Source organism: Myxocyprinus asiaticus, chromosome 35, assembly GCF_019703515.2.
Source record: "Myxocyprinus asiaticus isolate MX2 ecotype Aquarium Trade chromosome 35, UBuf_Myxa_2, whole genome shotgun sequence".
Classification (NCBI taxonomy): Eukaryota; Metazoa; Chordata; class Actinopteri; order Cypriniformes; family Catostomidae; genus Myxocyprinus; species Myxocyprinus asiaticus.
In genome coordinates this window covers 36342023-36367111 of record NC_059378.1, presented here as the reverse complement: position 1 = coordinate 36367111, position 25089 = coordinate 36342023, and the positions used below count along the sequence as shown (strand labels likewise).

The window sequence follows — 25089 nt, the reverse complement described above, 5'->3', positions numbered from 1 at the left end:
ACGCCACCACAAGGACCTAGAGCGCATTGTGAATTGGGCATACCAAAATTGGGGAGAAAAAAAAAAGAACAATTTAAGTGATATTTTTGATTATTTTTAAGTAAAGTCAAGTTTGAATGTAGAATGCAGTAATTTCCTGACAAATGCGTATTGTTAATATTAGAACACATTTTTGGCCAATAAACACACAAGAATGTTCCAGAAAATGTTACGAAAGCATCCATCACTAAATCTGTAAGGCGGGAATGCTGACCTTCTACTGCATGTTTTTTTTTCTTTCTTTTTTTCTTCCCCCCAGTGTTGGAATCTGTTTGGAAGGCGTGGTCACAGAAGACTGAATTTACACTTTTATTCTGCCACTTTTTCCTATGCACATGACAATAGAGTATCAATGAGATTGTTATAATGGATGTGTTAATGGAGATGGTGCCTAGGGTTCTTCTGCATCTGTCTGTCTGTCTATCTATCTGTCTGTCTGACGGTATCTGTCTGACTGTGTATCTATCTATCTATCTATCTGTCTGTCTGACTGTGTATCTATCTATCTGACTGTGTCTGTCTATCTATCTGTCTATCTATCTGTCTGACTGTGTTTCTGTCTGTCTATCTGTCTGTCTGTCTATCTATCTGACTCTTGTCTGTCTATCTGACTCTTGTCTGTCTATCTATCTGTCTTGTCTGTCTTACTGTGTGTCTGTCTGTCTATCTGTCTGTGTATCTATCTATCTGTCTGACTGTGTCTGTCTATCTATCTGTCTATCTATCTGTCTGACTGTGTTTCTGTCTGTCTATCTGTCTGTCTCTCTATCTATCTGACTCTTGTCTGTCTATCTATCTGTCTGTCTATCTGACTCTTGTCTGTCTATCTATCTGTCTGTCTGTCTGTCTGTCTGTCTATCTATTCGATCGATCGATCGTGTTCACTTCACTGGCTCCAGTTATCTCTCATGAGCTGCAGAACCTTCATATGGAAGACACTAACGCTTTAACCATCTCATACTGAATGGACCTCGTTTATGAACCCTCAGCCATTATTATTCACTGTTTATATGCTCTGTCGGAGTGAAAGTGTTCTAATCTGGTGGTCTTGATGCTTGTTGCTTCCTGTTTTTGAAGCTGCAGCTAAAAATAAGAGTGCGTGAGATGGATAGACAGTTACTTTAGCGTTTCCTTTGTCTCTTTCTTTGCCTCCTTTTATCGTTTTCGTTTGTAAATACACCAAAAACCGCTTTAAACCCGCGATTTAAATCAACTCGTTCAATGAGTCTGAACTTTGCTAAGACTCTGTTAGCTAGCAGGCTAGCACGCTAAGCTAGCTGACCACTACATATCCTTACACGATGTAAACAAACAGTTTTCAGCTTTTTTATATATATGTATGTATATATATATATTCTTTCTTTTTTGCTTTGATTTGTCGGAAAACTGCCTCTGAAGAAAACAAAGCCTCAGGTGAGTTTGACAAACATCAGCTTCATGCTAATGTGCTAAGTTCTTGCAGGTTGCAATTTACTTATTTATTTTTTTATTTATTTATTTTTTTTGTGGTACATTCAGGCTTGTTTTTAATCATTTTATTTATTCGACTTTAGAAGTATAGTTCAGGAATTTGCGGACTACAAATAATCGTAAATTATATACTTTGACCCGCCTGCACGATTAAAATATGGCTGAATTGACGTGGAGGTCTTGCATTAGCAGCTATAAACAACCCAATAAAAGTGCTGCATGATTTTCATTTTTACAATTAAACCTTACCTTTGGACTTTAGAAAGACATACTGGTTTCTTTAAATCTTAACGCACCAATACAAATAGTCTGATGTGAGTTTAAGGGGCTATTTTGGAATAATTATTTGGTAGGCTTTAGCTATGAATTATTTTTTACTGTTCTGCCAACCTTTGATTTTACAATATGCTTGTTTGCATACACTGCTTTAGGATGATAGATCTGGAGTGTATGTAATTTTAGACTAAATGTGGTCTTAAACTTGGTTTAACCCTTGTGCATCAATACAAAAAATTTACTCAGAGGTCCTTCGAGGACAAACATGTCAAAAAACTGCCATAATAATATTATGTATTAATATTATTTTCCACTTTCAATGAGAATTTTTTTTAACCAACATCAGTCCTGATCATAACTACCACATATTCATTCATTTTCAGGATTTTAACCCTTTAAATGCCAGTTTGTTTACATAATGCCACTGTTGTTTTTACACACACACATACAGCAAACAGAAAATAGGAAAAAAGCTTGTATTTGCTCCATAGGCTAAACATGAGAAAAATGGTGCCATCTGGTGGAAAATATAAAAGTTTTAAGCCAGGGCTCCAGAAAGAAAGCATAATATTATAGAATTCATGATTTTATGCTTTAATGGGACTGGGATCAAATATTGCAGTTTTAATGGGTTTCAATGGGGACATTTTTTTCCTGAAGGTCCCGAGCGTAACTATTCTGTGTACACAGTGTATTATTGATGTATTTTAGTAACTGAGGTTGAAATATCAAAATTCACCCAAAAATACACACCTTTTGCTAAATTTATGCCGTTGGCATTAACACAGCCTAAATGAAAAATGAAAATGAAAAAAAAATGTCCCGAAGGTCACACAAGGGTTAAGAGATAAATGCACAAAGTGAGTTAGAGAGGGTCTATAACTAGTGTCATAGTTTAGATTATGCAATGAATATCAGCATGCAGTTCATTTTGAACTACAAGAGAAATTATAATACAGTCAAGATGATAATTCAAGGCCAAGAACATTCAGGTTCATCTGTAATTTCATTTTTTAAATGAAAGATTTAGATGGTAAATGAAAAAAGTTGCCTACATTATCCAGAGGTGAAAAGACCAGCAATCAGGTGTATGTGTGATAATTTGTCATTGAATTACATATTCAAGTGGTAAATTAACTAAGGTGTAGCTAAATTTTTAACAACAGTATAAAATGGGTAACATTTTGGTTGTATTTGTTAACATTATCTAAGGACTACATTAGTTAATATTTATACAGCACTTATTGATGTTGGTTAATGTTAATTTAAACACTAATAAATGTTTTAATTAAAAGTTGTGTATGTTAACATTAGTTAATGTATTATGAACTAACATTAACTGAGATAATTAAATGCGGTGAAAATATATTGTTAATTATTAATTTATGGAATCTAATGCATATGCTAATGTTAACAAAAATCACCTTGTTGTAAAGTGTAACCATAACACTTTATAGTATTTATTGCGATGATTATGAGCATGCAGCAAGCCAGAATTTTGAACTTAAAGTAAAATCTGGGATCAATTTTGAATACTAACATATACTATAAAATGTGACAATTGTTACTACATACATAATATAACTCACTTCATACATTTGTTACCACCTATACACTGTTTGTAAAGACTAAAAATACATAAAGCACTTTTAAGTGTAAAGAAAGTACTCTTGAATGTTTTTTGGCCTGATTTCAATGACTGTAGGCATGCAACATGCCATAGTTTTTAACTTAAAGTTTAATTATGGTGAAGATATATATATATATATATATATATATGTTAACTTTGGCCTAAACTCATGTGTAGTTTAAAATTCCCCAACCTCCTCTCCTACAGTCTGAAAGTAGCTTTCATGTCTCGCCTCTGTATTTCTATATTTGTGCATTAATGTTCTGTCAGATTGTATGTGGGAGAATGTTTTTTTTTTTTTTTCACTCTCTTCTTCACTCTCACAACTCCCAGCTGGATATTGGATGAGTCAAGGCAGATTTATTTTTAATCTAAGCTGCTTACACACACGCACACATAAACTACAGTCAGTTTGCACTCACCAACATGTCAGTACCTTTTGCTATTGAATATGGTGTCAATATTTGACATGTTTTTATGGACTCAGGAATATTCGATTACAGATTTGGCCTTAGCAACAATAATTTCCATAAAGTCAGTAATAGATGTTTGCGTATTCTCCATGAACGCATTGACACGCACATCAACGCACTTAATAACTACTAAATATCAGCATATTTCAAAAAATTAGATAACGCAATAAAACTGTTTACATGAGATTTAAAATCATCGAGTTGTTCTCTGCTGTTGATGTCAAACCATATGTCTTGCACACATTGGATAAGCTGGTCAGAATGGTGGTAAACCCAACTAACAATTTTAGGTTGCCAGAACGTTCTGAACGTAAGTTTTTCTAACACTAACTTTACCTTAACTTGTAATTCCCAGAACCTTTCTGCAACCATGCTGCGACCTCAATAAACAGAGGAGCCATCGATAGATGATTAGTTATTGTAATCAGTTATAATGATTATATAATCAACTATAATCGCTTATAGCAAATCAACAGAAAGTATGATAGGAAGATAGAAGGCACGAATTATAGGATTCTTGTATGATTTTCACATCCGTTCATTATAATGCATTAAGAACAACTGTGATCTTTATTTCTACATTTAATGAAATGCTGTACTGCACTATGTAAATGATCAACTATATGATAATGTTATGTAAAAATGTAAATGAAAAATAAAACATTCAAAATAACCATTCCTGAACATTCTTTAAAGTTTTAAAAATAAAACCTAAAAATAACCATTTGAGAACATTCTGTAGAAGTTTGTCTTAGTTGTCTCACAAAAACCTCCCTGCAATGTTCTGGGAAGGTTAGTTTATGGTTATAAAACTATAGAACCTAAAGAGAACATTCATAGAACATTAGGAATTGGTTCCCAAAAAAATAACCAAAGGGAACCATATGCTAATGTTTGGTAAAAAGTTATGTGTTTGCTGGGAAGGTGTTAACATGCACCGCGAAATCGGGGTAATGGGCAAAAATCTACATGACCATGATCTACATGACAAATTGTCGGCTTATTAGCCTAATTGATGTAAGCATGCATGTAAACATGCTTAGAGCGACACCACATTTTGAGTGAACGCTTAATAAACCAACAACGTGTAAGGTCATGTAAACACCTTAAACTGTTTTCTTTTATCAGGGTTAGGTCATAAACGGTTTAAGCAAAAATCGATCGGCACATAGTTTTGCCCTTTACTCTGATTTCGTGGTGCATGTAAACACATTTATTGTGATCTTACCAGCTTATCCAATGTGCACATGACTCTTTACGCTTTGATGCCAAAAGCAGAGAATAATGTAAACATGAGTTCCTTATGTTGTCAGGTTTTTTTAAGCTGATCATGTATTGCTGTGCATGTAAACGCGCTGATAATAGCTCCTGAATATAATGTCTCTCCTTTGCAGGCATTATCGGTTTATTTGGTGAGTTTTTAATGCAATAAATAGAGATATATACTGGTGGACAAAAGTTTGGAATAATGGACAGATTTTGCTGTTTCGGAAAGAAATTGGTACTTTAATTCAGCAAAGTGGCATTCAACTGATCACAAAGTATAGTCAGGACATTACTGATGTAAAAAAACAGCACCATCACTATTTGAAATAAAAGTCATTTTTGATCAAATCTAGACAGACCCCATTTCCAGCAGCCATCACTCCAACACCTTATCCTTGAGTAATCATGCTAAATTGCTGATTTGGTACTAGAAAAATCACATGCCATTATATCAAACAGTTGAAAGCATATTTGGTTCGTTAAATGAAGGTTAACATTGTCTTTGTGTTTGTTTTTGAGTTGCCACAGTATGCAATAGACTGGCATGTCTTAAGGTCAATGTTAGGTAAAAAATGGTAAAAAAAAAGAAACAGCTTTCTCTAGAAACTCGTCAGTCAATCATTGTTTTGAGAAACTGAAGATTTCATATAAAGGTGTACACTACAGTCTTCAAAGACAAAGGACAACGGGCTCTAACAAGGACAGAAAGAGATGTGGAAGGCCAGATGTACAACTAAACAAGAGGATAAGTACATCAGAGTCTCTAGTTTGAGAAATAGACGCCTCACATGTCCTCAGCTGACAGCTTCATTGAATTCTACCCACTCAACACCAGTTTCATGTACAACAGTAAAGAGAAGACTCGGGTGCAGGCCTTATGGGAAGAATTGCAAAGAAAAAGCCACTTTTGAAACAGAAAAACAAAAAGAAAAGGTTAGAGTGGGCAAAGAAACACAGACATTGGACAACAGATAACTGGAAAAGAGTGTTATTGATCTTAACCCCATTGAGCTTTTGTGGGATCAGCTAGACTGTAAGGTGCATGAGAAGTGCCCAACAAGACAGCCACATCTATGGCAAGTGCTACAGGAAGTGTGGGGTGAAATGTCACCTGAGTATCTGAACAAACTGACAGTTAGAATGCCAAAGATCTGCAAAGCTGTCATTGCTGCACATGGAGGACTTTTTTATGAGAACTCTTTGAAGTAGTTTAAGAAGTTATGCATTTTTTTTTTGTTTTGTTTTTTTTTTTCAAATTGTAATAGTACATTTTCACGTTATTAATGTCCTGACTATACATTGTGATCAGTTGAATGCCACTTTGGTGAATAAAAGTTCCAATTTCTTTCCATAAGAGCAAAAACTGTACATTATTCCTAACTTTTGGCCACCAGTGTATTTTAATGTAATATCTAGAAAGTAAGTTGGCCTATATACCTGCTACAGTTTACTTTTAGCAAATAAGATGCACACAGAATTGCTGAATTAAAATGGCCACTTACTATTTTGTACAACTCAGAATTCTGAAAAAGAAATTTGCATTGTTCTGTTGAATATGCAGTGGATTGACTATTCAATCTGGCATAGTTATCGGCTGTTGACCATCTTTCTAAATGGCCAAATCAGGCTGATTAACTGGCCAAAATTTGACCATTTTGAGATTATCGCTGACATATTGCTCTAATCTTGATCATTTTATCTTTCAGCCTTTGTCAGGAAATTTGCCGCAATATGACGTGACGTGTGTTCAAGGCTGTGACCATAAAAAGAATCGTGTAACATTTCCCACGTCTCTCAGTAACGGAGAACATGGACAGCTCGGTGACCTTGTGGCAGTTCCTACTGGAGCTTCTGTTGGACTCCAGCAATGACCAGCTCATCTGTTGGACTAATGAGGATGGAGAGTTCAAACTGCTGCAGGCAGAAGAGGTGGCCAGATTGTGGGGTGCCCGCAAGAATAAACCCAGCATGAACTATGACAAGCTCAGCCGGGCTCTGCGTTACTACTACGACAAGGTGCGTAATATCATCTAGCACAGATTTCTGAAAGGACTCGACAAGGAAAACTTAACAGTTCATGGAATAATGTACACAAAATGAATTTCAGTCATCATTTACTCATGCGTATGAAGTCTTCTGACGATACGATAGCTTTGTTTGAGAAAGTTGTTATTCACTGAAATGTTACTCACCCTCCACCTTAGCTCTCAAATCTCATTTGCACTTCTGTATGCTCAAACTTGGTGCTTTATATTTGACACAAGACACCTGAAAAACAATGCCAAACCTGGTGGGATGTGTGATTTTTGTTAAAACTAACACTTTTATTTTTTGTTATATGAAGATCACAGTCAAACTGACTGAAACATATTTACAGATTTTACTGTTTAGCCTTGTCCCAGACCCAGACTTTCAATATTAAATTATGAAAATTAATTATATTAGAGGTCAACCGATAGTGGATTTTGCTGATACTGGTAATTAAGGTGGTGGGAAAGGCAGAGGACCAATTAATTGGACCATAGTTTTTAAAATCTATTTATTGAATGTTACTTACTGTGACGGGTACAGACATGGAGGCTACAAGAGTCCAAAATTAATAAAATCCCAGATGCAGTTATTTAATTGTACAACCAAAATACAAAAAATATCAAGACATCAAGAAGATGTGGTGCATAATGTGGAACTTTTAAACAACTTTAGATACAGCAAATCCACGAGGTGTCAGTGATTGTTTTTATTTCACCTCTAGAGGCTGTTGTTAAACTGGAGAACCTAGCAGTTCTACAAGTAGAGTCTTCCACGGAGGAATAATAATAATAGTAAAAAAAAAAATCTGCAACTATCGGCGTTGATTTTTGCTGCTAACCGATAGCTCCAAAAAGCAGCTATCGGCACCCATTATATCGATATATCGGTTGACCTCTAATTATTAATACTAATTATTACATGTTAAAAACTATGATAATCTTGAAGCTGCACTATGTAATTTGTTTGGGTGAAAAATTAATACAATTCCATTATAGAGTGTGTAATTTTCCTCATCTTCGCCTCACGACAGTAAGCCTACAATAATGATTTTTAGTTTGAGCTGTTGGGTCGGATGCCGCGAAATCGCAGATTTACGTCATTCGGCCTTGCGTGTTCCGGCTGGGAAAGCTGCAGCAGTTTCAGCAGCGGCAGGACACCAGTCTCCGGATAAATGTTTTACTGTTAACGCTTTGGCGAAGATTGAAAATGTTTTCTGGTAGGTTTGCTGAAGCTTATATTGGTTGTCATGTTTTAATGAATCAAACATTATTTACCAATCATGATATGTTTAATAGGCTACGTTTTCTGGTGAAGTTACTGTAACATGTTTACTAATATTATTGACTTCCAGGTATTTTATAACAGTGCTGTAATTTTGAGGTTCCCTAAATGTGTGTTCATGTGTGTTCATGTGTGTGTGTGTGTAGTTGCAGAAATGCATAAGTTGATGTATCAATTTCCATTGACCTTTTAGCAGATAGGCTGTTTAAAAACCATTATAAGTACAAGGTACTACAACGCCCTTCAGACGTGACAATATTTACAATAACACGGACTCTCATGCCTTATTGCTTAACTATACAGTAGTCGCTAAACAGGTTTCCAGTATCCAATGGAAGGCTCAATCCAAGACAAGTACATGATGGAGGGTTTTGCTTCAGAATCAAAGCATGTGGTGTCATTTCCACCACACAAAACAAAACAAAATTTGGAGACAAGTGATCTTTGAAGAAAATTCAAGATAAATATCACTTGTGAGCAGAATATTTTTATTGGGCGCCATTTCTAATCAAGCTGTAATTTTGCCAAATTGAAGTGTGAAAATATTTAATTGTGTGTATTTTGGATACATTAAATATCAGCTATGAAATTAGCCGTAGCAAGACAAATGAGGTGGCTATTTTATTTCAAAAACATTAACATTTTATTTCCATCACCGTCATCATTGGCAAGGATCAAGCAAATTGGTATTGGACATAATTCTGTTTTACTTGTGTATTTTGACTGTGGATTTTGTACCACTGATGAAGAATAAAGCTTGCCAGAAGATAAGACTTATTTAGCTGGTTTATTAGCAGTATATGTGGCCGCAAAAAATTATAAGATAAGATAGATAAAGGATCAAAGAAAAGCATTAAACTACATGGATAGTCTTCATTTTGTTGCATTGGTGCAAGAAAAGCAAAAAAGAAAATTGAAAGAAGTGCAAAAGAGAGAAAAAAATAGGAGACTGAAAAGAAAACTGGCTTTTGCTTAGGCAAGCACCATTGACATCTTCAGAAAAATAAAAAAGGATTATTCTCTGGTTACTATCTGTTTAAGGTTAAATTAATTTTGCAAATGTTATTGTTTGGCATTTCCATGAGCACATATGCTCATTATATACACATCATACCTTGGTTAAATGTAAAAGGTAACTGCACCGATTGTCTTGAAATGATATGAATGGAGGTGCGTCCCAAACTGCACATTTCTGCACTATTCTACGCCATTTTGTAGTGCAAGTAGTATGTTAACACTGAAAATGCAGCAAAAAGAAGTATACTTTAAATACCCGGATGATGCACTTTTTCAACCGTCAAAACAGAGTGTGGAATGTTGGACACTTTATGCACTCAGCGCACGCGGCTTGCCATACATAGAGGAAGGGGTGGAGTTACCTGGCTGCGCTGCTGGTCTGACAAAACAGTTGTAAATACTGAAGAATGTAGCAGCTAGTGAAACTTCAGTGGATACAGCATCTTACAAATGTGAGTTGAATGCTTTACCATCACCCCAAGCTGCGTGAATATGTACGTTATTTAAGATACAAGGGTTGAACTGAGGTTGGCTAATGTGCTAAAGCTAACGGCAACATATCACATGCACTTGAAACGTCACTTCTGTCAGCTGTTAAACAGCGAATGCTTCTGTGGCGTGTAGTAAAAAAACTTTAAGTGTTTCATTTGGGACAATACTACACTTTGAAAATTCATACACTACATGGCGTATTGTGAGTGCATAGTATATTTTGTAATTGCATAGAATATAGTGTGCCCAGGGGGTCTGAATACAGAGGAAAAACTCACCAAGGTGGCAAAGGGCCTCTGCAAGAACAGGGCACACAGATCCTATCACGCAGTTAAAATCTACACCTGAAACAACACACCCAACAATGCAAGGGCCATAAAATTCACTCATTATTGTTCCTTCACATCTGTATTTCTCTCCTGCTCTCTCCCTCCTCTACACTCTAGCTCAGAGTCACCTAAGACTCAACTAAATCCTGTATGTATAAAAATATCTCATTCTATGTAAACAAAGAATTGAACTATAATGGTCTTAGTACCACATCTGTAAAATGCATGATAGCACAGTTTTGAGAATTTACAGGAATTCTGACCACTACTGGGGGGCGTGTCTCCCTCCTTGGTCTTTCATCTGAGTTATCTCCTGAATGCAGATAAAGTGTGACCCTGGGAATGTAAAACCTATACACCCCCAAGTTCTTATTGTTAAACCATTTGGTCTTTGATGTTTGGGTATTTAAGGAAGGTTGACAAAGACATCAGGGAATCTGTAATTCAGATCTCCCGCACAATCGCTGTGTCGTTTTGCTGTCAGGTATGCTTTTGATTTTCTTACTTACATTTTTAGATGATGTTGTATTTTATTGATGAAATTGATTTGATTTATTCTAATTGAATTGAAATGTATGTTTTACCTACCTGGCTAATAAATTGTTAAACTTGGTTTTATTCTGACTTATTCTGAAATTCTTGGCTTTAGTAGATTGTTAAATTACTGTTACCGCAAATCTGTGATCAGGGTTAATACATACTAAGACCCAGCATTTGATGGCGCATGAAGCACATCAACTGGGATTTTAAGCTTTCTGATTAACCATTTGGCTTTAGTTAAGTGTAATAGACAGTAAAGGCTACAGAAAGTATTATCTGGCACAATGTAATATTGATCGACCAGTCCAGATAGCACTAGTCATGACCCCTGTTTAATGCTAATATTATTCTAGTCAAGTGTAATAGGAAACTATAGAACTAAAGAAAAATACTATTTGGGTAATGGTATGTTGGTCGGCTTTATCAAAGTATTAGTCATTTACGTCTGTCTGGAGATATTACATTAATTAAGTGTATACAGATCTATAGAAACTAAGCAAAACTACTAATTAGAAATAGATAAGCTGCAGTAGTAATCATTCATTTTAGTATTAGTCGTTAACGAACGACCGATTTGACAAACAAATTCGAATAATTCAAATGTTACTACAGTGTATCAGAAAAAACATTAACATGCAAGATCCCTACTGCCATTCCATTGGATACCGATGTTGGACTAGTGGGTGGTCTTTACAAGTGTGTCATTTGGGACACAACTCAGGTCTTCTGGAAAGGTGGGAGAATGATCGCACATACAGTTGAAGTCAGAAGTTTACGTACGCCTTAGCCAAATACATTTAAACTCAGTTTTTCACAATTCCTGACATTTAATCACAGAAAACATTCCCTGTATTAGGGCAGTTAGGATCATTACGTTATTTTAAGAATGTGAAATGTCAGAATAATAGTAGAGAGAATGATTTATTTCAGCTTTTATTTCTTTCATCACATTCCCAGTGGGTCAGAAGTTTACATACACTTGGTTAGTATTTGGTAGCATTGCCTTTAAATTGTTTAACTTGGGTCAAACATTTTGAGTATCCTTCCACAAGCTTCTCACAATAAGTTGCTGGAATTTTGGCTCATTCCTCCAGACAGAACTGGTGTAACTGATTCAGGTTTGTTGGCCCCATTGCTCGCACATGCTTTTTCAGTTCTGCCCTCAAATTTTCTATCAGATTGAAGCCAGGGCTTTGTGATGGCCACTTCAATACCTTGCCTTTGTTGTACTTAAGCCATTTTGCCACAATTTTGGAGGTATGCTTGGGGTCATTGTCCATTTGGAAGATCCATTTGTGACCGAGCTTTAACTTCCTGGCTGATGTCTTGAGGTGTTGCTTCAATATATCCACATCATTTTCCTTCCTCATGATGCCATCTATTTTGTGAAGTGCACCAGTCCCTCCTACAGCAAAGCACACCCATAACATAATGCTGCCACCCCCATGCTTCACGGTTGGGATGGTGTTCTTCGGCTTGCAAGCCTCACCCTTTTTCCTCCAAACAATGGTCATTATGGCCAAACAGTTACATTTTTGTTTCATCAGACTAGAGGACATTTCTCCAAAAAGTAAGATATTTGTCCCCATGTGCACTTGCAAACTTTAGTCTGGCTTTTTTTTATGGTGGTTTTGGAGCAGTGGCTCCTTCCTTGTTGAGCAGTCTTTCAGGTTATGCCAATATAGGACTAATTTGACTGTGTATATAGATACTTGTCTACCTGTTTCCTCCAGCATCTTCACAAGGTCCTTTGCTGTTGTTCTGGGATTGATTTTCACTTTTAGCACCAAACTATGTTCATCTCGAAACAGAATGCGTCTCCTTCCTGAGCGGTATAATGGCTGCGTGGTTCCATGGTGTTTTTTACTTGCATACTATTGTTTGTACAGATGAACGTGGTACCTTCAGGCATTTGGAAATTGCTCCCAAGGATGAACCAGACTTGTGGAGGTCCACAATTTTTTTTCTGGGGTCTTGGCTGATTTCTTTTTGATTTTCCCATGATGTCAAGCAAAGAGGCACTGAGTTTGAAGGTAAGCCTTAAAATACATCCACAGGTACACCTCCAATTTACTCCATTTAGCCAATTAGCCTATCAGAAGCTAACTGGCTAATTGCCTAAAGGCTTGACATCATTTTCTGGAATTTTCCAAGCTGCTTAAAGGCACAGTTAACTTAGTGTATGTAAACTTCTGACCCACTGGAATTATGATATAGTCAATTAAAAGTGAAACAATCTGTCTGTAAAAAATTGTTGGAAAAATGACTTGTCATGTCATGCACAAAGTAGATGTCCTAAACGACTTGCCAAAACTATAGTTTGCTAATGAAATCTGTGGAGTGGTTAAAAAATTAGTTTTAATGACTTCAACCTAAGTGTATGTAAACTTCTGACTTCAACTGTAACTTCACTATTTCAGCGTATTAAATTAATTCAAAGTCAAACCAGATTAAAACTTACACGAGCATCATTTGTTTTTCCCATTTGTTCAACATGCTTCTTTGGGATTTTGATTTGCAAAACAAATCATTCACACTACTTTTTGAACCTTTTTGACCTATTCCAGGGAATCAAATTTAAAAGAAAGGACTCAAATGATGTTTTCACAAATTGGACATCACTGTTCCGCATGCAATTTACACGTACAACGATGTTAATTTTTGCATTGTTCAGTTGCAAAAATAATAAAAGGGTCTGGAAAAATTTATCAAAGTATTAATTTTCTCTTTAAAATGTAGTGAAGTAATAGTGAGAGTCAACAGAAATATTAACAGTATACTCAAGTAAAGTACAAATACTCAAAAACTGTACTTAAGTTCAGTAACAAAGCATTTGTACTTCGTTTCTACACACCTCTGATTCCACGGAAGACAAAGTAATACGGGCTTGGAATGACAATAAGGAGAGTTTACTGTACATTTTTAGGTGAAATATTCCTTTCAGGCTTTTCTGATTTATCAGATGAATAGTTTTGTGTCCTGTTGTCCTATATTTAAATCAGTGTTTATTATAATTGTTAGCTTTCGGCCCTCTCACCTCTCACCACCTACACACACTCCTCTGGTTTCTGTGTTGTTGTAAACACACCGCAATCAAGTGTTCGCCACTCTGAACTAAAACAAAAGGGTCACGTGCGTCTGTTACCGCAGTGGGCAATGTTAAGGAAGTCAGCAGGGGTTTATTCCTGAGTGGGAGCCGTATGTTTATGGGTTTTGAAGAGCTCATGCCGTCTTTAAGCCTCATCTTGGCACCCCAGGCAAGGGCTATCATTTTTCCACATTCCTCCTGGTCTCTCAAGTCGGGCCTATTTACTTAATTGCATGTTATTTTGTTTAGCCAAAAAGGAGGAGAACACCACTGATTGGCTTTTAAAAATGAACATGTGAGGGTGTGCAATGAGGGTTTTTTTTTTTTTTTCAGTTGATTTGTTTGTACAATTGTTTGTTTTTTAAGTAGATATTTCATATATTTATACTGTATTTTGTGCGGTACATTTAGTTTAATGGTGTTTTTTCTAATTCCTCCCACAGAACATCATCAAAAAAGTGAACGGCCAGAAGTTTGTGTATCGATTTGTGTCGTACCCTGATATCTTAAAGGGGGACGTCCTGGTTAGAACGGAGACTGTAGATGGTGGCTCTGGTGGGCCTCTGTCCCACTCCGACAAACCTACAAACATCTCCAGAGATAAAGACAGCAAACCAGCCCCGGACCGGATCAGCGGACTACCAGGCCAGTCTAAAGCATCCAATCGGAATGACTACATCCACTCTGGCTTGTACACATCCTTCACTCTGAACTCTCTGCAGTCAGGAACGCAGCTCTTTAAATCCATCAAGATCGAAAACCCAGGAGAAAAGCTCTCAGAGAAAAAGCCAGCCCAGGAGATGCCCCAGCCACCCTCAGTCATCAAATTTGGGACCATGAATCTGAGCAGACCAACCATACAGTCCACAGCAGAGAGGTCTGAACTTCCAGGTCACCCTGCTCAAGCCCAGCTGCCCACTCCAGCAGACCCCGAGATAAAACAGACAGGTGTGCCGCAAGTAGTGTGTGCGTTTGTTGATACTCCATCCACAGAAAATGCCACGATTGACTTTCCGCTCTCAGGAATCTCGTCTTCACTGCTCCCTCGTTCCGAATCACCCTCTTCTTCTCCGATGACGGATTCACAGGAGCTGGTGATCGACAGTGAAATTGAATCCATCTCTTCTCAGCCTTCAGATTTACAGCTGCAGGTATTACATACACACAGTGCTGATGACAAAATGGCAAAATATATTTAAAAAGTATTTTTGTCTTGTTGTCCAGTAAAATGGCTAAAGATCCTTAAAACAAGATACATTTACTTGAGACGAAAAATGACGTTTAGTCTTGTTTCAGAGGACTCTAAACTAAACAAAATTTAGTGAGGTTTTTGCTTTAAACAAGAAAAAACTATTTTCCAGTGGGTTTTTAAAAAAAAACAACAACTTGTTTTTCTTTTGAATTCAGTTTTATTTTTTTACTCCTATGGCAAAAAGCACCAAGTGCACCAGTCCCTCCTGCAGCAAAGCACCCCCACAACATGATGCTGCCACCCCCATGCTTCACGGTTGGGATGGTGTTCTTCGGTTTGCAAGCCTCACCTTTTTTCCTCCAAACATAACGATGGTCATTATGGCCAAACAGATCAATTTTTGTTTCATCAGACCAGAGGACATTTTTCCAAAAAGAAAGATCTTTGTCCCCATATGGACTTACAAACTGTAGTCTGGCTTTTTTATGGTGGTTTTGGAGCAGTGGCTTCCTCCTTGCTGAGCAGCCTTTCAGGTTATGTCGATATGGAACTTGTTTTACTGTGGATATAGATACTTGTCTACCTGTTTCCTCCAGCATCTTCACAAGGTCCTTTGCTGTTGTTCTGGGATTGATTTTCACTTTTCGCACCAAACTACGTTCATCTCAAGTAGACAGAATGCGTCTCCTTCCTGAGCGGTATGATGGCTGCGTGGTCCCATGGTGTTTGTACTTGCATACTATTGTTTGTACAGATGAACGTGGTACCTTCAGGCATTTGGAAATTGCTCAGAAGGATGAACCAGACTTGTGGAGGTCAAAAAAATCTTTCTGAGGTCTTGGCTGATTTCTTTTGATTTTCCCATGAGTTTGAAAGTAGGCCTTAAAATCAATTAGTCTATCAGAAACTAATTGGCTGATTGCCTAATGGCTTGACATCATTTTCTGGAATTTTACAAGCTGCTTAATGGCACAGTTAACTTAGTGTATGCAAACTTCTGACCCACTGGAATTGTGATTATAGTCAATTAAAAGTGAAACAATCTGTCTGTAAACAATTGTTGGAAAAAATACTTATGTCATGCACAAAGTAGACGTCTTGCCAAAACTATAGTTTGCTAATATTAAACCTGTGGAGTGGTTAAAAAATTAGCTTTAACCTAAGTGTATGTAAACTTCTGACTTCAACTGTATTTCACTAGTTGAGATTTATTGATAAGGAATAAAAAAAAATATAGAAAAAAACAAACTATCGGCATAGATTTTTGTTGATAACCAATAGTTCCAAAAAACAACTACCGGCAATGATTAACCATCATGCACTGTTTGGTCATTTTTGACCAAAATCAATATTATTTCTTCAATAAAACTGGTTTCCTTTATCTGACTCGTACGATACTTGGTAACTTTTCTTCCATTTGATATCTGAACACACACTAAGAAATTGGAGTTGATTTGATCAGACTAAGTGGTAAAAAAAAAAAAAAGTTACACTTGTACTGTTCCTGGTCAAAAGTGACCGCCCATAGGAAATTAATGGGAAACACTAAAATCACAGATTATTATATATATATATATATATATATTTTTTTTTCATTATTTATAATAAAAAATCTAAATAACAGCCACAATGCAGAAAAACCACACAGACAAGAAGGGGTGAGACTACCAAACATCAAGAGTGCAAAACACACACACACACACACACACACACAAACTTGTTTTTAAATTATTGTGGGGACTCTCCATAGACTTCCATGCATTTTTTGGATTTTATACAGATCTAACAATAATTTTTATCCCCTAACCCTAAACCTAACTCTCACGGAAACCTTTTTGCATTTTTACATTTTCAAAAAGACATTTAGTATGTTTAATAAGCCATTTCCCTTGTGGGGACTGCTGGCTGTGCCCCACAAGGTAGGTGATCTCAGGTTTTACTATCCTTGTGGGGACATTTGGTCCCCACAATGTAGTATAAACATGTACGCACGCACGCACGCACACACACACACACACACATTCATCTTGTTACAACCAGAGATAAATTAGGTTATTACTTGTTATTCTACTCATTTCAGGTATGCATAAACCAAAAATAAAAAATAACCTCAAACAAACTTTGACAAAAGTAGTCTTTGATAATGTTTCTCATACTGTATGTCTAATTGGAGAACTTCTGAAAAAATCTTGAACTCATCTCTTCAGTCAGGGATAAATAAGTAGCTCTCTGCAGCCATCTAGTGTTTATAGTTGTAATTTCATCTGGTAATATCATTCCATTTAATTCCCAAAATGCATAACTTTAGTGCTTTTACATGATTTAATTTAGAGTTGTTACATTTCTTTCATAATTTAAATTACACGTTTATTGTTTCTTGTCACTTTTGAAGTCAGAAGTTTAAAGTCAGGTGGTGTAACCAACATGTAGGTAGCCGTTTTGTTGCCATGAGACAAAAAAAAACAAAACATTAAATAGGGTCTCAAACTTGCAGGATTCTTTAAAAAAAATATATATATATATGTACTTGAAATCTTTTTTCTTTTTTGTTGTTGTAGAAAATAAATAATAATGAACATTTTTCCAACATTTATGAAACCAACATGGACACCCACATTACATTTCTACAAACTTGACGTGTTTTTAACAAGATTTTTAAAAGATTGCTTATTTTTATCACCTTGGACAATCTTGTTTGTGAATGACCCATGTATTCACCTGAGGATAATAATGTGTCTTCTACATTAAGAATAATATATTGTAAATATTTATTTTCAAATGTGCCTATCTAGGTATGTTAATCTCTCATCCACTTCAATTTCATTAAAATACTGCAGTGTATTAAAAGAAAAAAAACTCTCTTTCTCTCTCTTGGTGTCTTAGGTCCAGCCCACTTCTGTTTTCAAGGACATAGTTCCAATTTCTGATATGTCACAGTCTTCACCCCACAATCATAGCGGGAAGTCTAAGAAACCCAAAGGCCTGGAGTTGATGCCCGCGCTGTTGGTGACTAGCTCTGACATGAGCCCTCTCAATCTGTCCAGCCCCTCCCTCCCAACGGCCTCTTTGACCCCAGCATTCCTGCAGGTCAGTGCTCTCCTGACCTCCCCACTCTCAACGATATGCTTGATTTTTGCTATTGTAAGATTTTGATTTGTTAGAATCATAAACCATCATCAGTTTCCAGTTTCCATTAGTTTCTAGGTCACCTTTTCCATTTCATTTCAAGGATAGCCAATCCTAGTTTGACTGTTCTTTTTTTTTTACATGGATATATGCATGGCACATAAAACCAGGATATACAGTGGCCTCCAAAATTATTTGGGCAGCAGCAAATACTTTTTTTGCATTCCACATTTGCTCCAACAGAAAAAGGAAGAAAGAAAAACTATTACGGTTCCATGACTTTAAAGGAGAGATAAGGCGGAAACGCACAATCACAGTCTGTGTGAAAGGTCCATTTAGTTATTTTGAGCGTTCTTACATTTTAAAAGCACTAGAGGACAGTAGCGCACCACTTCAACCAGATTTGCAGAGGCTTTCAAGACATTCGTTGGTTATTACATGAATGTGATCATATGGTGAGGTTTAGGTGGATGCTACTTTGATAGATCACCTCGTTAAGACTTCCCAATCTTTGCATTTATGAGCACTCATACAGCTCACCCCAGAGAATCACCCACTGCCGTGTGTTCTGCGAGATGAAAGATGAAATATACTTTAATTTAAATCTATTATTTATAGTTTTTCATGAATTACAGAACCCTTGCCCTGTGATTAGTTTTTATGGCTTTTAAAAGTCTTGTTAAGATGCTTTTAATTAAACATTTATATATTGAGGTTATGCCTCTTGCTGATGCTTTGTGGTATGATGCTGATGAGCGAATGGAGAGTCATTCTTAATGAATGCGGACTGGAAAGAAATTCAGTTTGTGTAGAAGTCTGTTAAAAGTGCGTGTTTGTTGCAGACACCCCTGCTGCTCACCCCTAGTCCACTTCTATCCAATATCCATTTCTGGAGCACACTTAGTCCTGTTGCACCCCTCAGCCCTGCCCGAAGACAAGGCACGCACACCCTTTTTCAGGTGAGTCCCTCAAATACAGATTATCCACTGCCATGGTGATTTAATCTCATCAAAACATTCTGGGTGTTTTCACACTTCGATTGCTTGGTCCGAACCAGAGATCGTTTCACCTCCCTTATTTTCGCAGGTCTCTTTTCACATTATATTTTTGGGCTTCGAACCTCTGTATGTTTTGCAGCATCAATAGCCACGTTTCCACTATCAGGGCAAACGAGGGCATGCAAGTGCGTGGCAGGGCCAGTTGCGTTCTCACTGTCACTTCGCACTGGCCCGATAGTGGAAAAGCGGCTAATGTGTACTTGTGCACAGGTGATTTTTAGGGCTGTCAAGAGGGCTGAGAAACTAAATTATAATTTTTCATTTAATCAAATTTTAAATTTTTCTGAAAAGACATTGTTTCAGTTAAGGGTAAAAAGCTACGAGACATTAGTGACCACCAGATTTTAAATCAATGTTGTCTCCAAGTCCACAAGAGAGCACAAATAAATGAATAAATAGAAACTGAACAGCACCATTTTACATTGCTTATTGCAAAGAACATACCTGGCTGTTAACAAAAGTGCATTCCATTTTAAACTAAAGTGCATAAAATGATAAAATCATAAGATTTAGCAAGGTCATATTCTCAAATCTTAAGTAAAAAAGTAAAACGAGAAAAGAAATACTTCAATAGACAGTTCTAAGTTAAAACAAGATGCAGCCGCATGGCACACATCCAGAATTCGAATGCACAGTTATAGCATTCGATTGTGCATATTTGTCTTAAATTCAATGAATATTCCTATTTTGGCACAGCCCTAGTCCAGATGAATCGTAACCTGGGGCTGGTTGCATAAAACTGTTTTAGACTTAGTCGTCTAAAATGTTGCTCTTAATTTTTTCAGTCAATTGCAAAAAAACTTAGATCGCTCTAAGCAGACCCCTAGGCTAACATTCATTGACATTCTATGTTGCCATGGAAAATAACTGTCAGTTGAGGGCTGAAAGGGGCTTCAGTTGAGACTTTGACTTAACGATGGTAACAAAATATCATGTGTTTTTTTATTATCTGGGTTAAAATCACTAAATTTGTTCATTACAATCAAATTTGAAGCACTGTAGTCCTCAAATAATCAAATATTTTCAGCGAATGAAAACTGTAAAAACTGTAAGCTTTTTTTTTTTTAAAGCTGTTCAGTGACTTATTTTTCCCACAATGCAATGCCAATTAGACTGTCTTACTAAAGACAACTGTGAGCTTGTTTTATGCAACAGGCTTTCTATGGCATCTTTAGCTAGTCAAACTAATTGTTAGATGCAGTCTTAATTTAATGGCTATGTAAATGCAACCGGCCCCTGGACCGTTTTCAAGTCGACTTTCAAGTGCGGTTTCTTGGTGCACACCAGCACTCAGAAAACAGCTTTCACACAAACCATATGAATCAAAAACTCAGTCCGCGCCAAAAACTCTAGTGCGAAAACTCCCTCAGACAGATGCCAAAAGTCTGACAATAAAATACCAATATTATAGTAAAAATGCTTCCGATTTTTGATTCTCTCTTCTTCTTTTTTTTTTTTTTTTTCCATGTATCAGTTTCCTTCTGTCCTGAGTTCCACCCAGTTCTCTGTACCGGTGCATACTTTAGACGGCACCAACACGCCTGGCCCTATCTCCCCCGACCCACAGAAGACATAAAGAGGAAGAACAATTGCCACACTTCATCTTTGCCTCTTATTCTTGATTGACAAAGTCAATCAGATCAACCTCATTCTGTTAACCTGATCTGCCCCTGTTCAAGTCAAGAAGATTTACGACCATTGATTGAGCGTCAAGAGTATCCGTTTAACTCTTGAACTTTTATGATGTCACAGATCCGTTTGGATACTGTTAATTTGTTTGTTCAACAAGCCATTGCATTATGTATTCGCATTCTGCAGGACAATGTATTTATATTTTTTCTCTTTGTAAATGTGCTAATCTTCAGGGATTGGCTTTAAGGGAATTACAATGGTGACTAATGGAAGATGGCTGTTGATTTAAACAGCTGTTAATAAGCTGCCAAAATGGGGATAGTGTATTTTTTTATGGCAAAACAACCAGTAATTGGGATGCTAATGGAATTTTCTTGTGTCTTGTCTCTCATTGAGCTTTTTTGGAATGATTCGTTCAGACACGGAAGAAATTATCGAATGACATTTGAACCGTGTGTTTGTACGATGATTTCCCTGTTATACGGTGGATAAAGTGGGATCATTTTGTACATAATTCAGCAAGTTCAACTAGCCTCAACCCATGTTTGCCTTTAGTTTGGGAAAGCACTCAAACCAACCTGCCTTGCCAAGCCAAACCGCCCCTTTTTGCCTTGTGATTTTGATAATGGTGTTTTATCTCGTACCTTTCCTCATGCTGCACTAATTGCCATGTACTAAAAGTGTTTGTCAATTTAACCACCTGAACAGCACTTCAAGCTGCACTAGGTCTTGTTAAGGACATTCCCCTCTGTAAAGTAAAACCTTCATTCAAGAGCCACATAACCACAATCACTGCATCCGAAATGATTATGTAAATGCCCTCCTGTTTTAATATGGAAGATCATTTAGGCCAGAAACATACTTTAAAGGTATATTCTGGGTTCAATACAACTTTAGCTCAATCGACAGCATTTGTGGCAAAATGCTGATTACCATTAATATATTTTCAACTGGTCCCTTGTTTACTTGGAGAAAAAGAAAGCAAAAATCATGGGTACAGCAAGACACATAGAAGTCAATGGGGCCAATCCAGAAATGCTAAAATACACATCCTTTCATAAGTATAGCCACAAGATGTAAACATGCTTTTAGTAGGCGATTTTATCACACTAAAATTGTTTACACATAATGTTTAGATATTGTTGCTGTACTTTTGAAACAGCATTTATTTCAATGTGTATGGACTGGCCCCAATTCCATTGTAAATGCCTTTTTGTAACTGCAATTTATTTTATTTTTTTAAATAAATGAGGGACAAGCCGAAAATATTTTCTGTGGTAATCAACAATTTGCCACAAATGTTGTCGACTGAGCTTAACTTGTATTAAACCTGGAATATTTCTTTAAGAATTAGTTTAAAACATTGGAAAACAGACTTCTGCATCATCATAAAGTGTAAGCTTTATGTTAACACCAACATTTTTGGTGTTCTAACAATGACACACATTTTTAAGAGGGTCATTTAGTAGGCCAAATTGTTGCCACCATTGCTGCAACGCTTGATGGCAACTGTTTGATTAAGCGTGTTTCCAATCACACCCCCAATGCCATCAAACCATACTACCGCCATATATGGAGCTGCAGCGATGCTTATCATGCAAAACTTTTTGTAGAAACCATTTACCTTCTCTGAAGACTGGAACCCATTAGGAACGATTTCAGTTGTGTGGAAATCAGAAGAGTTGCTTTACTCCTGTAGACTGCTGATTCACCATTAAGCTAATGGAGCGTACGCAGCATAAAATAGATTGGAACGGCATCAGCTCAGTGCTTAAAGCAGTTCGGCCTCATCCCACCAGTAGGACGGTTCATTTGGTGGAGATTGGCTGTAAGTGTGTCCGGAACTGTACAGCTGCCTGTAGAACCCAAGCCAAATGCTTCAAACCATTCCTGCACTTATCTGCTTTTCCAAAAGACTTTGCTAAATGTCTGTACCAAATCTGTATACAGCCATTGGATCTGATCTCAGTGCGGTATCGGTTTGTTCTATCGTGGAGAGTTTCTTTTGTGCAGTGTTACATCTCCACTGATAAACCAATATAGAATATCAATTCCCAAATATTGCACAATATATAACCCTACCTCTAAGAGTATCTCATAAACAAACACAAGGCATGATCTATAACTGACATACATTAGATGCAAAACTGGAACAAAGCTAAAATGCTGACTCTCTTTAACAAAGAAGAAACTGAGCTCCCTGTAGGACCACTTAAAGTGCAATGATAATACTAGAAAGGGAAATAATAATAAACAAAAAAGAAAAAGTGTTGATAACACCAAAACAGGAAATGCATCTCATATCAGGTCTCAGGTATTGTAAATGATTACCCACAGTCTTTATATTTTCACAAAGCGTTATGTGCACAGAATTCTCAATAACGGCAAACTCCCTATAAGTGTCATATTTTGAGGTGAAATCCAGTAGAAGTGTTTACGTAAATGGCGAATTCACACACATGCTAACATGGTGCCTTCTCGTCCTGTTTTCTATTGTGAATAAAGTGAAATTAGGCAACAGTGTAAGTATTTGTTTCACTATGCTGAAAGGCTAACTTATTGCCCTCTGGTGCTGAAAAGAGCTACGAACTAAAACGTAACTTCAGCTATTTGAATAAATGTTCAGGGCTAAATACAACTTAAGGTCTATCAGTATTTTCTGCATTGGCTCGCAGTTTAAAAAAACAAAACGTGCTAACAGCTATGCCCTAATAATGGAATTCTTGTAAGTGGATTTCTGTCAACACTACATTATTTTGGGCATGCTGTTGATAGAGTGCAAGTTGTATTTAAAGGCTAGTATATACTTTGTTTTTCCATGTGAGGTTCTCTCTCTCGCACAGCCTTTCAAAGTATACTCTTTTTACCGCAGGCCCATACGGACGTGTTCAACGCATGCAGACTACGACTGTTTTGCGATACTCTTTTAGTACTGTCAATGTTAGGCGAAAAGACAGACTGTCTGTGTCTAGAAAACCTGGGCTGCATGTGGACAGTTCGCGATTACTGTGCCGATGACGAAATTTGCATTGCGTTCACTGTGCACGAGATTCAGCGGCACGTGGAAACTCGAACAATGCTTCGGCTTTAACCTGGAACAATTCTAAATCAGTTTTTTTTTTAGTACTTTTTAATACTATAAGATTAGTATTTTCAGGCTGTACTTATGTATCATATCAGGCATAGACACCTTTACAGCAATGTTAAAGCCACTCTCGTGATGAAAGCGTGCAAATACCTTTCCAACTGCAACACTCATATTGAAAAGAATTTGTAGTTTAGCGAGACATCAGAACGTTAAATGTTTTTTAATTTGCATTCCTTTAGCGTCTAGAATTGTGAGCACTGCACATGCAATTGTTTTCTAATTGAGGGCATATCAAGTTGCTTAATGCCTTAAACATTTTTAATAATGGATTTTGTGCAGTATGCAATGTTGTTTTTAACCTGTTTTTCACTCCCTTACTCACTGTGTATCTTTGTGTTTGGGGAAAAAAATGAGCTCAACAAGACCGTATTTTTAAAATCTTTTTTACGTTGTTAAATAGTCGTTTGTTTAAATTGTTCTTCGTAATGGATACAAATGGATGTGTTTTATGTGTTTAGCTTACAAGCAATGATGTTTTGTTTTATTCCTACTCAGTTTAAGTTTTTTTTTTCCCAACTTGAGCGTATTTAACTATTGTAGCCGTACCGAACATCTGTTGTACTTGATGTGAGTCTAAAGCACTTAAATTTGTCTTTTTTTTTTCTTACTGGCACTTTGTATTTTGTAGAATCGTTGAAAAACTAATCTCATTTTAGCAGTGATTTTCCTTACCCCAAACACACGCAACTTTATTTTCTGGATAAAACTTTAGAAAACTATGCATTCGATACTTCTGCTGCACGGAGTAAGACTTAAAAATCATTTTAACGTTTCCAGACCAACTTTAAACTCTTTTGTGATCGTTTTAGCTTCGGTTAATCAGTTAGTACAGTTTTTTGTTTTCATTAAAGAGATTATAGATTCTTACACCAAAATCAAGTCAGAAAGCCCTATATTTTACTGCAGTTTAATAAAGAAGTAGAGAAATATAAAATTTACAGACACTGCCCCCTAACTGAAACTTTTTTTTTTTTTTTTTTGGCCAAGTGTAGACACAAATC

The 25089-nt window shown here is 36.6% G+C and overlaps 1 protein-coding gene across 1 annotated transcript; it reads left to right on the top strand.

Annotated features, from left to right (window-relative positions):
- The first annotated feature begins 536 nt into the window (after window positions 1-536).
- On the top strand, window positions 537-25087 carry elk4 (ETS transcription factor ELK4). Its single transcript, XM_051672607.1, has 6 exons — window positions 537-1452; window positions 6861-7170; window positions 14376-15083; window positions 18008-18211; window positions 19093-19209; window positions 20783-25087. Exons 2-6 carry the CDS (start codon window positions 6964-6966, stop codon window positions 20882-20884), a joined length of 1338 nt encoding a protein of 445 aa, XP_051528567.1. The 5' UTR covers window positions 537-1452; window positions 6861-6963; the 3' UTR covers window positions 20885-25087.
- Window positions 25088-25089: the final 2 nt, after the last annotated feature.